The sequence below is a fragment of the Ornithorhynchus anatinus genome, chromosome 3, assembly GCF_004115215.2.
Source record: "Ornithorhynchus anatinus isolate Pmale09 chromosome 3, mOrnAna1.pri.v4, whole genome shotgun sequence".
NCBI lineage: Eukaryota > Metazoa > Chordata > Mammalia > Monotremata > Ornithorhynchidae > Ornithorhynchus > Ornithorhynchus anatinus.
Window position 1 is genome coordinate 32,833,579 of NC_041730.1, and position 15,215 is coordinate 32,848,793.

The window sequence follows — 15,215 nt, forward strand, 5'->3', positions numbered from 1 at the left end:
CCAACATTATTATTATTATTAACTCCTCGGTGCCTCAGTGACCTCATCTGTAAAATGGGGATGAAGACGGTGAGCCCCACGTAGGACAACCTGATGACCCTGAATCTCCCCCAGCGCTTAGAACAGTGCTCGGCACATAGTAAGCGCTTAACAAATACCAACATTATTATTATTAACTCCTCGGTGCCTCAGTGACTTCATCTGTCAAATGGGGATGAAGACTGGGAGCCCCACGTGGGACAACCTGATGCCCCTGAATCTCCCCCAGCGCTTAGAACAGTGCTCTGCACATAGGAAGCGCTTAACACATACCTACCTTATTATGCACATCATAATAGTATAAAGTATATAGTAAGCAGCGCTTAGAACAGTGCTCGGCACATAGTAAGCGCTTAACAAATACCAACATTAATATTATAAGCAGGAGCCGGGGCTGAGCCCCCGTCTCCCCCCACGCCCGATGCAGTGGACCCTGCCAGCCGCGACGGCGGCTCCAGCTCGGAGGGAGCGCGGAAGGTTCCATTGTGTGTCGGGGGGGGGGGGGGGGGGAGGGTAGTCAGAGGGGGCGGGCCCGGCTTGGCACGCGAGCATGCGCACCGGCGTCCGCGTTCCTGGCGGAAGGAAATGGAACCGCGCGCTCGCCGTAGTTTAGCCGCGCGTTTAACGCCTCCGGTGGGGCCGGCTCAGGGGACGCCAGTCGAGGCGGCCGCCATGAGCGGGGAGCGGGACCTGTTCGATGCTATTACGACGGCCGAAGAGAGGTGCGTGGGGCATCAGCGTGGCTCAGTGGAAAGAGCATGGGCTTAATAATAATAATAATAATAATAATGGTGGTATTTGTTAAGCGCTTACTATGTGCCGAGCGCTGTTCTAAGCGCTGGAGGAGACCCAAGGTCATCCGGCGGTCCCACGTGGGGCTCCCCGTCTTCATCCCCATTTGACACATGAGGGAACAGAGGCACAGAGAAGTGCATAATAAGGTTGGTATGTGTTAAGCGCTTACTCTGTGCCGAGCACTGTTGTAAGCGCTGGGGGAGACCCAGGGGAATCAGGTGGTCCCACGTGGGGCTCCCCGTCTTCATCCCCATTTGACAGATGAGGTCACTGAGGCACAGAGAAGTGCATAATAAGGTTGGTATGTGTTAAGCGCTTACTCTGTGCCGAGCACTGTTGTAAGCGCTGGGGGAGACCCAGGGGAATCAGGTGGTCCCACGTGGGGCTCCCAGTCTTCATCCCCATTTGACAGATGAGGTCACTGAGGCACCGAGGAGTTAATAATAATAATAATAATGATGTTGGTATTTGTTAAGCGCTTACTATGTGCCGGGCACTGTTCTAAGCGCTGGGGGAGACCCAGGGGAATCAGGTTGCCCCACGTGGGGCTCCCAGTCTTCATCCCCATTTGACACATGAGGGAACTGAGGCCCCGAGAAGTGAAGTGACTTGCCCAAAGTCACCCAGCTGACAAGTGGCAGAGCCGGGGTTCAAATCCATGACCTCTGACTCCAAAGCCCAGGCTCTTTCCAGTGAGCCGCGCTGCTGCCCAGAGGTCATGAGTTCGAATGCCGGCTCTGCCACCTGTCAGCTGGGTGACTTTGGGCCAGTCCCTTAATAATGTTGGTATTTGTTAAGCTCTTACTATGTGCCGAGCACTGTTCTAAGCGCTGGGGGAGATACAGGGTCATCAGGTGGTCCCACATGGGGCTCCCAGTCTGCATCCCTATTTTAGAGAGGAGGGAACTGAGGCCCAGAGAAGTCAAGTGACTGGCCCAAAGTCACACAGCTGACAGGTGGCAGAGCCGGGATTAGAACCCATGACCTCAACTTCTCTGTGCCTCAGTTCCCTCCTCTCCAAAATGGGGATGAAGACTGTGAGCCCCACATGGGACAACCTGATGACCCTGGATCTCCCCCAGGGCTTAGAACAGTGCTCGGCACATAGTAAGCGCTTAACAAATACCAACATTATTAACAGCGTGGCTCAGTGGAAAGAGCACGGGCTTTGGAGTCAGAGGTCATGGGTTTGAATTCCGGCTCTGCCACTTGTCAGCTGTGTGACTGTGGGCAAGTCACTTCAACTTCTCTGTGCCTCAGTTCCCTCATCTGTAAAATGGGGATGAAGACTGTGAGCCCCACGTGGGACAACTTGATTCTCCTGTGTCTACCCCAGCGCTTAGAACAGTGCTCGGCACCTAGTAAGCACTTAACAAATACCAACATTATTATTATTATCCGTTCCCTCCCTTCTCTCCTTCTCCATCCCGTACACTCCGCTCCTCTGCCGCCCACCTCCTCCCTGTCCCCCGTTCTCACCTGTCCCTCCATCGACCCCTGGCCCACGTCCTCCTTCTGACTTGGAATGCCCTCCCTCCTCACCTCCGCCAAACTAACTCTCTTCCTCTCTTCAAAGCCCTCCTGAGAGCTCACCTCCTCCAAGAGGCCTTCCCAGACTGATCCCCCCTTTCCCTCCGCCCCTCCTCCCCATTGCCCCTCTCCCTCCCTCTGCTCTACCCCCTCCCCCCAGCACTTGTGCATATTTCTACATATTATTCTATTTATTTTATTAGTGATGTTTTGTTTCGCTCTGTTTTGCTTTGCTGTCCCCCGTTTAGACTACTGAGTCCGTTGTTGGGCCGGGATTGTCTCTAAGCGTTGCCCAGTTGTTCATTCAATTCATTCTACAGTATTTACTGAGTGCCTACTATGTGCAGAGCACTGGACTAAGCGCTTGGAATGCACAAATCGGCAACAGATAGAAACAGTCTCTGCCCTTTGACGGGCTTACAGTCTAATCGGGGGAGACCGACAGACGAGAACGATGGCAATAAATAGGATCAAGGGGAAGAATTGTCCATTCCAAGCGCTTAGTACAGTGCTCTGCACATAGTAAGCGCTCGATAAATCCAATTAATTAAATGAATAATCTATGATTCTATTTATCTATTTTGATGTTATTGATGCCTGACTTCTTGTTTTGTTTTGTTGTCTATTTCCCCCTTCTAGACTGTGAGCCTGTTGTTGGGTAGGGGTTGTCTCTATCTGTTGCCGAATTGTCCATTCCGAGCGCTTAGTACAGTGTTGAGCTCACAGTAAGCGCTCGATAAATACAACTAATTGAATGAATGAATGATCTATGATTCTGTTTATCTATTTTGATGGTATTGGTGCCTGTCTCCTTGTTTTGTTTTGTTGTCTATTTCCCCCTTCTGGACTGTGAGCCTGTTGTTGGGCAGGGATTGTCTCCATCTACTGTAAATTCCAAACACTTAGTACAGTGCTCTGCTCACAGTAAGCGCTCGATAAATATGATTAATTGAATGAATGATCTATGATTCTGTTTATCTATTTTGATGGTATTGATGCCTGACTACTTGTTTAGCTTTGTCGTCTGTCTCCCCCTTCTAGACTGTGAGCCTGTTGTTGGGCAGGGATTGTTTCTATCTATTGCCAACTTGCAAATTCCAAACGCTTAGTACAGTGCTGTGCTCACAGTAAGCGCTCGATAAATATGATTGATTAATTGAATGAATGATCTATGATTCTATTTATCTATTTTGATGTTATTGATGCCTGACTACTTGTTTAGCTTTGTCATCTGTCTCCCCCTTTTAGACTGTGAGCCTGTTGTTGGGCAGCAATTGTCTCTATCTGTTGCTGAACTGTACATTCCAAGCGCTTAGAACAGTGCTGTGCTCACAGTAAGCGCTCAATAAGTACGATTAATTCAATGAATGAATCTATGATTCTGTTTATCTATTTTGATGGTATTGTCTACTTGTTTTGTAATCTGTCTCTTCCTTTTAAATAAAATAAATTGTGGTATTTGTTAAGCGCTTACTATGTGCAAAGCAGTGTTCTAAGAGCTGGGGGATACACGGTAATCAGGTTGTCCCACGTGGGGCTTACAGTTTTAATCCCCATTTGACAAATGAGGTAACTGAGGCACAGAGAAGTTAAGTGACTTGTCGAAGGTCACAGAGCTGACTGGCGGCGGAGCGGAATTAGAACCCGTGACCTCTGACTCCCAAGTCCACGCTCTTTCCACTGAGCCACGCTGCTTCTCTAGACTGTGAGCCTGTTGTTGGGTAGGGATTGTTTCTATCTGTTGCTGAATTGTACATTCCAAGCATGTAGTACAGTGCTCTGCTCACAGTAAGTGCTCAATAAAAACAATTGATTGAATGAATGAGTGAATCTTTGATTCTGTTCATCTATTTTGATGGTATTGATGCCTGACTGCTTGTTTTATTTTGTTGTCTGTCTCCCCCTTCTAGACTGTGAGCCCATCATTGGGCAGGGATTTTCTCTTTATCTGTTGCCGAATTGTACATTCCAAGTGCTTAGTACAGTGCTCTGTACATAATAAGCGCTCAATAAATAGGATTGAATGAATGAATCGATGATTCTGTTTATCTATTTTGTAGGTATTGATGCCTGACTCCTTGTTTTGTTTTGTTGTCTGTCTCCCCCTTTTAGACTGTGAGCCTTTTGTTGGGCAGGGATTGTCTCCATCTATTGCCAACTTGTAAATTCCAAGCGCTTAGTATAGTCCTCTGCTCATATGATTGAATGATGGAATCCGTCCCCCCACCCGGCCCCCGGGCTCGGGGTTTCCATCGGTCAGGCTGGTTGGGGCTGCCTCCAACCCTGGGCTGCCGATCCTGGCTGGGCCTCCCTCCCTCCGGCCCCCCCAAAAATCCACATCTCTGCCCATCAATTCTCCCTTGATTACCTCCCTTAATAACTCCACTCCATCCAAACCTAGGCGGGGACAGGGTCGGGGTTCGCCGGCCCCTGAAAAGCCGTCTCGGACCCACTCCACCTGTCAGGGTCACAGCCTGACATCTGCCAAGGCCTGAAGGCCAGCTGGACCTCCCTTTTTCCCCTCCTCCAGTGACGAATGTTGCCCAGTGGCTGTCCGAGGATAATAATGTTGGTATTTGTTAAGCGCTTACTATGTGCCGAGCACTGTTCTAAGCGCTGGGGTAGACATAGGGGAATCAGGTTGTCCCACGTGGGGCTCACAGTCTTAATCCCCATTTTACAGATGAGGGAACTGAGGCACGGAGAAGTTAAGTGACTTGCCCACAGTCACACAGCCGACAAGTGGCAGAGCTGGGATTCGAACTCATGAGCCCTGACTCCAAAGCCCGTGCTCTTTCCACTGAGCCACGCTGCTTCTCCACTACACCATCTGGAAGGTGCCCGCTGGGTATCATGGAAGGCCAAAGCCGCCAAATTTCTGTTGCCAGGCATGCCCCTTCAGGATTACCCCGACCCATCTGGGGAAAAGATACCTTTGGCATAGAAGAGGGATTGGGAAGCTGTAATCCTTTTGCACACGTGTGGGTCGACCACATAGGTGCCTTCATTTACCTGCCGCCTCATGGCCCTGACTAGTGTTTGCACGACTTATGCCATGCACGAATCTCTGGCTGCTGACAGTTAGCCTGGATTGGATGCTGCTCATTCTTCCCCCAAATTAGTACGACTGTTGGCACTTTAAATGAATTTTTATTTATTAAAATGCTGTGCATACTTCACTTCTAAGCCTATACAAGGTGTACCGGTTAGAGCACGGGCCTGGGAGTCAGAAGGTCGTGGATTCTAATCTTGCCTCCTCCACTTGTCTAGTGTGTGACCTTGGACAAGTAACTTCTCTGGGCCTCCATTACCTCATCTGTAAAATAGGGATTAAGACTGTGAGCCCCATGCAGGACGGGGACTGTGTCCAACTAACTCTTTTCCCCTCTTCAAAGCCCTACTGAGCTCACCTCCTCCAGGAGGCCTTCCCAGACTGAGCCCTCCCTTTCCCTCTGCTCCTCTTCCCCTCCCCACACCGCGACTCCCTCCCTCTGCTCTACTCCCTCCCCCTCCCCACAGCACTTGTGCATATTTGTATGTATCTCTATTTGATTAATGATGTGTACATATATAATTGTATTTATTTTGATGCTACTGATTCCTCTCTACTTGTTTTGTTGTCTGTCTCCCCCTTCTAGACTGTGAGCCCGTTATTGGGTAGGGATTTGTCTCTATCTTTTGCCGAATTATACTTTCCAATCACTTAGTACAGTGCTCTGCACCCAGTAAGCGCTCAATAAATACGACTGAATGAATGAATGATTTGCTTGTATCCACCCCAGCGCTTAGAACAGCGCCGTGCACATAGTAAGCACTTAACAAATGCTACAATTATGTCCATCCATTTAAGTAGCAAGACCCTGTGGAAAGAAGACGGGTCTGGAAGTCAAAGGACCTGAGTTCTGCCTCCTGCCTGCTGTGTGATTTTGGACAAGACATCTGTGCCTCAGTTTCTTCATCTGTAAAATGGGGATGAAATACTTGTTTTCCTGCCCCCCAGCCTGTGAACCCCAGGTGGGACAAGGACTACGTCTAATCTGGTTGTATCGTATCTATGCCAGTGCTTGGCACATAGTAGCGTGGTTCAGTGGAAAGAGCACGGGCTAGGGAGTCAGGTCATGGGTTCAAATGCCGGCTCTGGCGCTTGTCAGCTGTGTGACTTTGGGCAAGTCACTTAGCTTTTCTGGGCCTCAGTGACCTCATCTGTAAAATGGGCATTAAGACTAAGCCCCATGTGGGACAACCTGATCACCTTGTATCCTCCCCAGCGCTTAGAACAGTACTTTGCACGTAGTAAGCGCTTAACAAATGCCATCATTATATTATTGTAAGTGCTTAACAAATATAGTTATTTTTCACTTTTTATACAACTGAGCACAGCACCATTTGTGGATAGGTGTTTTAGTGCTTTTTGGTGGTGGTAGTGATGGTTCATGATATTGTGGATGTGTACATTTATATGGCCATGTCTACCATCTACTATGTTATATTCTAAAATAGGCAAGGTCCGTGTAGCTACACCTAGTAAAAAATTGACTCAGGCTGGATGAAAACCCCAAAATACTCCAGACTAAATGTGCAATAATCCATTGAGCCATTTCCCAGTTTAGAGTCTGTTGGAATGTAATCAAAAGAATTACATTCCAGTAATGATCCCAGGCAAATGTCCCAGGTAAAGTTTTATGGAACATTTGAGTAAAATGTGTAAGAGTACTGTTCCTGGTATCTGCGCCTAGCCATTTAAACTTCATGGAGAGTTTGATATGGTACATAGTCAACTTTAGAAAACAGCAACCTCAGTAAAGTTTGGTTTGACTCTACATGTTTCTATTTGGCCCAGGTATCATGATGAAGGCTATCATGAAGGTTATACAGAAGGCAGTTGTTTTGGTATAACAGAAGGAAGACACTATGGAGTAATTCATGGTGCCAAAATTGCTTTAGAGGTAAGTGACACCTTCCCTGGAAATTTTTTTGTTAGTCTAGGCCACATTTTATGTTTAATAGATTTTGAAATGAGATAGACCGTTAGAACTTTTGAAATTGTTAGACCGCCCATCTGCAATTAGGGGCAAGTTTAAATATCTTTTGAAGAGGAAAGCGCTCGCTAATTACTGCAGTGTCATCTTGCTATTATGTAAGCAACTAGTTTATAGGCCTGAAAAATAATAAAATAATCTGTGTTAAGTATCTTGTTTCAAACCTTGTTGACTAGTTAAGTTCTGATGCAATAGTGCTATAGGCTGTCTCAGATTGACGCATGTATCCCAGGTGCTTAGTTATTGTAGTAGAGGTTGTCATGCCAACATCCATTTATGTAGAAGAATATTTCAGACTAGTGAAAGAAGAGAATCTTTCCAAAGTTCATTATTTTCCCTGTCTTCTGCATGTTCTTTATCATAGGGATCCGGATTTTTAGCCTGTTTTTTTCATTCACTTGTATTTATTTACTGTGTGCAGAGCACTGTACTAAGAATTTTGGAGAGTACAATATAACAAAGTTGGTAGACATATTCCCTGCTTACAACAAGCCCACAGTGTAGTGGGAGAGACAGACATTAATATTAATAAATGAATTATGAATATATATGTAAGTGCTGTGGGGCTGAGGGAGTGGTGAATAAAGGCAACAGATCAGGCTGACGCAGAAGAGAGTGGGAAAAGAGGAAATGAGAGCTTAGTCAGGGAAGGCCTCTTGGAGGAGATGTGCTTTCAGTAAGACTTTGAAGGTGGAGAGACTAAGTTGTCAGATACAAAGAGGGAGGTCATTCCAGGCCAGAGGCAGGGCATGGGCACGAGGTCGATGATGAGATAGACGAGATTGAGGTACGGTGAGTAGGTTGTCATAGGAGCGAAGTGTGCGGACTGGATTGTGATAGGTAAGGTAGGAGGGGGCAAGGTGATTGAGTGCTCTAAAGCCTATGGTAAGGAGTTTCTGTTTGATGCAGAGCCTGTTGCCGGTAAATAGTCCAAAGAAGCAAAATACAATTCCATGATAACCCAATCCTCTTTTTAATTGCAGTGTGAATTAAATAGCATTCCACAGTTTGATGCCTCATTTACAGAAGAACGTTAGGAAAACTGCAGGTGCTTATTAATTTGACTCCACTAACTGATATCTTCTAAATTCACAGATTGGAAACTACCAAGGTTTTGCACTTACTTGGAAGTTTCTTCTGAGCAAAGGTACAACTGACAAAGACAGGTAGAGTCCAGAACTGCACTGCTTCTGTATTCATTATTTCTCGTAATATTTCTTTCCAAAAATAGCTTTCAGTGATTTCCCCAAAAAGCATTAGTGCTCCATGGTGTTTCATTTGTCCAGACACTAAAATCATTGTCTTCAGATGCTTCTGAAATGAAATAAAATTAAAATTAACTATTATTTTAGCGCTGCACACAATATTCTACATAAATAAATTGGGATTAGTAATAGCTATTTGAAATGCCCATTAACAAGATAATGTAGAGTAATAATAATGGTACTTGTTAAGCGCTTACTATGTGCCAAGCACTGTTGTAAGCACTGGGGTAGATACATGTTAATCAGGTTGGATGCAGTCTCTGTCCCATATGGGGATCACAGTCTTAATCCCCATTTTACAGATGAGGTAACTGAGGCACAGAGAAATGAAATGACTTGCCAAGGTCACAGAGCAGACATGTGGCAGAGCTGCGTTTAGAACCCAGGTCCTTCTGACTCCCAGGCCCGTATTCTATCCACTAAGCCAAGACTGCAAAATTCACCCAGGTCTTGGCAGGGTTATAGACCCAGTAATAGCAAGATATTTATTGAGCACCCACTGGCTTCTAAGTACTTGGGAAAATACAACAGCCTAGTGACCTGGGTTGTAGTCCTGACTCTACCACTTGCCTGCTTTCTTACCTTAGATAAGTCACTTAACTTCTCTATAGCTTTGGAATTTAATACCTATTCTCCCTCCTAATTAAATTGTGAGGCCCATATGGGGCAGGGATTGTGCCCAACCTGATTTTCTTGTTTCTACCCCAGTGCTTAGTACAGTGGGATAGTATAGGGTGGGCTGTTCAGAGCAGCAGCATGGCCCAGTGGAGAGAGCATGGGCCTGGAAGTCAGAAGAACTGGGTTCTTATCACAGCTCTGTCACTTGTCTGCCAGCTCTGTCACTTGTCTGCTGTGTGACCTTAGGCAGGTTCCTAAAGTTCTCTGTGTCTCAGTTACCACATCTGTAAAATGGGGATTAAGTCTGTGTGTCCTCTATGGGACATGGACTGTGTCCAACTGAACCCTATGTGGGACAAGGATCATGTCCAACCTAATTAGCTTGTATCTACCCAAGTGCTTAGAACAGTGCCTGGCACATAGCGCTTACAAATGCCATTAAAAAATAAAAAGTGGTTGGCACCCAATGAGTGCTTAGTGAATACCACAATTATTAACAGAAATGTAAGACACACTCTCACCAAGAGCCTACATTCTCAAGGGGGGAACAGACAAAAAATATTTACAAATGGGGTTAAACAAAATAAATGAATAAATCAGCAGTACTGAGAGAGGCAGACTACCTCTTCCTCTCACATGAAAGCTTCAACTTGAGAGGTAAAGGGCATTGGCCACATCCTTGCCCAGGCTGTAGGTTCTCTTGCAAGAATTTATCTGTTGATGGTTCAGTCTACGTATCTTTATCAATTCAGGCTTGAGCTATTGCTTCTCCTCTGTAGTTCATAAGGCCTGACTGAGCCTGGGGTCTTGTGGAGGTTGCCCCAGCTCTCGCTGACTCCCCAGATAGTGTTCAATATTCCTCCCCAAACAGTATTCCCAGCTGAGACTAAGGAAGCTGTCCAGCTTTTCTCTTTTGCTTAGGGGCCTTCTCGGATGCCGTTAGTTATAATTTTATTTTTGTCTCTTTTTCCTCCTCTTTTCAGTCTTCAGAACTCCCTGTTCCCTTAGTTATTTTAAGTAGTAAATCCCCAAGTCATAGATTAAAATTTAGCAAAGTCATGGAGCAATCCAGTATTAACATTTTTGGGGTCTTCAGCAGCACAATCAATCAGATACAATCTTTTTTTTTTAAGTCCACATTATTATTTTTCAGACCTTTCATGTGAGTTCCTTTGGCCACTAGCTTTCTTTGGAGGCAACTAGCTCCCATTGTCCTCAACCTTCCTGACATTGCAGACAGGGCTCCCTCTCCATATCTGCTGATTGTTGCTGCCTCTGCTAGTGGAGTGACCTTTTCTCCAACAGCTTCAGTGGCTCCTTCCATCTAGGGTAGAGGAATGATGGGGGAAAGGAAATACTCCTCTGCTGATATCTAGCAAGCAACTACTGTATTTCACATAGCTGGTGAGCAATTTGGTTGGCAGTTAATTTTTTTATTAATATTTTTGCCCACCCCCTGGTAGTAGTGTGAAGGTTAAAAAAATTGCTAAACACTGAGCCTTTCTCAAGTAATTTGCAAAACTTTTTATTATGATTTGGCAGACCCTGTTCATCTGCCCTTTCTGGGAGATAAGTGATGAGAGATATGAGGGCTTTAATTTAGCATTTTTTCTGATCAGTGTATGAACTTGAAATTGGTTTTGAAAAGGGCCATGGTTGAGGATGATCAGTGGGTTTGTGGTTAATTCTGTTCTAGTCAGTGATTATAATATATGCAGTAACTCTTCTCCCCCTCTAGACTCTAAGCTTGTTGTGGGCAGGGCACATAACTACCATCTCTGTTGTATTTTACTCTTCCAAGTGCTTAGTACAGTGCTCTGCACCCAGTAAGCACTCAATAAATACCATTGATTGATTGATCTTCATTAGCGTTCAGTTTGACTTTGCTCTGGTAGATTCTTATATATCGATTCAGATAGCCACTTACATTTTATTTCATCTCAAAACACCTTAGATCATATTTAATGCTATTGACCTTCTGAATTGCCATTATTGGATCATGTAATCTCCAATACTAGATGACCAATTTGAGCCACAATTGTTTTGAGCAAGTAGGTTGGTGGGTTTTTTTTTCTTTTTTTCCATTAAAGCATTGGGAGATAAGTAAGGGAGATAAGTTAATCATTACTGCTCTGAGCATCACAAAGATCACAGCCAAGTAACTTTTCCCCCTCCATGAGTATAACCTGGAAACTGGGTCCATTTATTCTGTGGTGAATGCAGTTTTCATTAGCCTTTTGATGTTTTGATTCCCTCACCTGGTGCTGAGGGGATTTTCCATCAAAACACACTGCTGGTTTAGATTTCATATCCGGCTTTAGAAGGGCATGTTTTTAAAATGTTTATGTATATGGCTGATTTTTTATTTCCATTATTGTTAGGTACCTAAACATCTTTTAAAATAGAAATTGGTCACCAGAATAGAAACTCTTTGATAACCAACTTTTTTTTCCTTATGTTCAGTTAGTCATGTATCAGTCTCCCTGATGGTTCATTACCCTCACATAAGCACAGACTGCCAATTTATTGTTGAGTAAGGAAAGCAACTTGTTCCTGTTAATCAGTGAGACATGAATATGATGATGACGAAAATGGAAGCTTGTTGAAATGTCACCAAGTTTAATGAAATTGTATTAAAGTGCTTCTAATAAATAAAGAATTATATTCAACTTTTAAATAGATTATGCTTAATTTTAGGGGATTTATTTTTTAATAGTTGGATGACACTAAAATTCCTGTATTTTAATGGTTTACAGCAAAAGAATGAAGATCCTAGAAACATTAATAGGGATGATTCAGAAATTCCCACTTGATGACCCTACTTATGACAAACTTCAAGAAGATTTAGAGAAAATTAGAGGAAAATTTAAACAGGTAACTACTATATAACCCCTGCAGAGGAAGTCAGAAATTGTTCACTTTGGGTTTCACATTATAAATGAAAAATGTTGCTTTCTGAGATTCATAGAAATATACATATTCTCTCCAGTTACTGGTGTCTGATCAGACCTGATTGCAAATATGTATACACACATATATAAATGTATACATGTGTGTATATATATACCCACATACATATTTTAAAGGTAAAGGATGAGGTCATTGAATATCAATTGGTAACACGTCATGATCTTAGAACAGAAATGGCCTGAAAAATATATGCAGCCCTTAATGTACATATACGTCTTGTCGTTTCAGGTTTGCTCATTGCTAAATGTTCAACCCGATTTTAGAGATAAGTCAGGTTGTTCTGCACTGTCATTTTGAGCATAAGAGATGTACTGAGATGAAGCATTAAAGGAACAAGTATCTGTGTATATTGTGTTTACAAATGAGATTAAAGTCAAAGCAATGCGTGATTATTCATTGTCCTGAAGGGTGGGTTACAGTTTTGCTAGTGAAAAGACTTCCCTCCTAGGTTTTCAGATTACAGTCTTCAGACCCTTTCTTTGAATCCTGTATGTGCAGGCCTATCCTCTGTTAAAGGTTTGCTGGCCTGGCAGTTTAAAATAAGCCTAATTTAGAAAACATTTACTCAGTTCTGATTAATTTTGTTGGTTTTCCTTATTGGTTTTCCTAATCCTCTGCAGAGGAGGCTGTGCAGTCTTCTGAATCTGAATAGACTCTCATATAGGTTTTTTCCCCATGGATTTTAGCATCTGTAAAAGTAATATATGAGCGCTTGAGTGGGTAATTAGAGTAACAAATCCAAATGACTGATGTAAGAAAACTACAGAATTCCATTAACTGATTATTAGTTATTGAATAGCAGGGAGACAGGAAAACTTGGTTAGTATATTATTTCATTGGGTTATGGAGAATGCCATCTGATCCATTATATTTTTATATTAGCATATGACAATGACTAGGGATATATTATAGATTAATATATATTCCTTGCCCCACGAGGAGCTTACAGTCTAGGATCTGGAAATGCAAGCATTTAATTATTTTCCCCCAAAATGGATACGCTATTTAGTTTGTTTTCAAAAGATGAAATATAGTTGGTACAAAATATTCATGTTGACACTATTAAAAACAATTATTTTTAGAGACCAATACAGGGTCAATCATATTTATATGGTGATTCAACACATTAACAGGTTTATCACTCATGTGAAGTGTGTATTTGTGAAACTATTTCACCCATTATTCATTTAATTGGGCATACAGAATTCTTTTAATTTTCAGTTGAAAATAAGTTTGAAAATGACTGTGCCAGAAAAGTGAATTACATTTAGTAAGGTAAGAGTCTTTTGTTAAGAAAACCGAAGCCTCATTTTTATCATAATTATGGAAGACCTAGGTGAGCTTGACACTTCAATCTCTTTCCTTTAAAAAATTGCTTCCCTCTTGCTTTGCTCACAGTAAGTACTCTATAAATACCATTGATTGCTTGGGAGTTATTGGAAGAACTCTTTTCCACGATACCCTGTAAATAGCCAATTAAACATGATATTGTCCATATTATTCTTCAGGGGCTTGGGAATATGGGAGTTTTTTTAACAAAAATTATTTTTCTGAATACTGTATATGTAAATAAATGCTACTTTTTTTAAAAGTTGAATTTCTTTTCTTCTTTTTAGTAATCGATGGTATAAAGCAAGCATTGTTGACTATCGCCTCCGATCATATAAGCATATACATGCTTGAACCACATGGCATCCAAAATGATAGTGACATGAGGAAAACATAGTCAACTGATACTTATTTTTGAAGTAAAATAAGATTAATAGCAAGAGTCTGAAATGGTGGCAGAGTTAAAATTCTAACTTCAGGGTCAGTCACGATAACCTACTCCTCTGCAGCAAGGAGGCTGGAGTTCCTCAGCTTCATCCAAAAATAGCACAGAGTTGGGGTAAGGTAAAAGGGTAAAGATTTTAGCTGGATTCAGTAGCCTTTGTTATTTTTCTGCAATTTTCTGCTGCTTTTGAACTGAAGAGCACTCTCCCCATCTTCAAAATCCTACCCAAATTCAAGAAATCTTCCTTGATTAAGCTCTCATTCCCTTTATCCTATTTTCCCTCTCTACTGATTCACCCATATACTTAGTCCTACCCCTTATGAATGTAAGTACTCACCACATCCCCACAGCCCTTATGTATGTATCCTTATACTCAGGTGCTTCCCTTCCCTTTAATTGATTTTAATGTCTTGTCTCTCCTGATATACTATAAGGTATCTGAAGGCAGGGATTGTGTCTACTTTCTCGATTGAACTCTTCCAACCCCATAGGATAGTGCCCTGCACAGAGTAAGCACTCAGTAAATACTACTGATGACTCATTGATCTGAATTTATGTGGTAAGAGCAAAATCCATGAACTGGGGAGCATGTGGCCGATTGTGGTACAAGGCTGTCATAATTGGGGATTTGAAGTAAATGGAATATAATTTGGGGATAGTCATCTTAACTGTAGGCTTCTTAGACTGAGAGCCCATTAAGGGACAGGGACTATGTTCAACCTGAATGTAAACGCATAAAAAATGCCTTTAAAAAAAAACTGTGCAGACATCAATCAGTGGTACTTATTGAGTGCTTAGTGTGTGCAGAGTACTGTACTACATGCTTATTTTTCAACCCACAAGTTTTAATTGGGCTCTTCCGATAAAAGGGAAATATACCTGAACTCCATGTTTTTGTAAATTTCACTAGTGTAAAAAATCCTTTTAGTGAATAACTGAAAACAATATAGTTCATATTGGGTGGATGTTATGATGCAAGAAAAAGCCCTTGCCAATGAAGGGTAGTCTGCTATCTAGTTTGGACAATTTGGGCATAAAATAAACTAGATGATCTACAGTTTAAATTTTAGAAGACCTCAGATGGATCTCTAAGAATCTCAGAAATAAACTATATACCACTGAATACAAGGGAAAGGATTTAGGGGTTTGCCTTCAGGAAAGGGGAAGCTGGTACTGGATTTTTTT

At 42.9% G+C, this 15,215-nt stretch overlaps 1 protein-coding gene across 1 annotated transcript; it reads left to right on the plus strand.

Annotated features, from left to right (window-relative positions):
* Positions 1–647: 647 nt before the first annotated feature.
* Positions 648–13,850, plus strand: LTO1 (LTO1 maturation factor of ABCE1). The gene is made up of 5 exons (XM_029061542.2): positions 648–761; positions 7,205–7,310; positions 8,499–8,569; positions 12,043–12,160; positions 12,485–13,850. Exons 1-5 carry the CDS (start codon positions 712–714, stop codon positions 12,551–12,553), a joined length of 414 nt encoding a protein of 137 aa, XP_028917375.1. The 5' UTR covers positions 648–711; the 3' UTR covers positions 12,554–13,850.
* The last annotated feature ends 1,365 nt before the right edge of the window (positions 13,851–15,215 follow it).

Coding starts and splice junctions, on each gene's coding strand:
- LTO1 (XM_029061542.2), top strand. CDS start 712: ATGAGCGGGGAGCGGGACCTGTTCGATGCTATTACGACGGCCGAAGAG. Junction 762..7,204: donor ATTACGACGGCCGAAGAGAG/GTGCGTGGGGCA, acceptor TATTTGGCCCAG/GTATCATGATGAAGGCTATC. Junction 7,311..8,498: donor GTGCCAAAATTGCTTTAGAG/GTAAGTGACACC, acceptor CTAAATTCACAG/ATTGGAAACTACCAAGGTTT.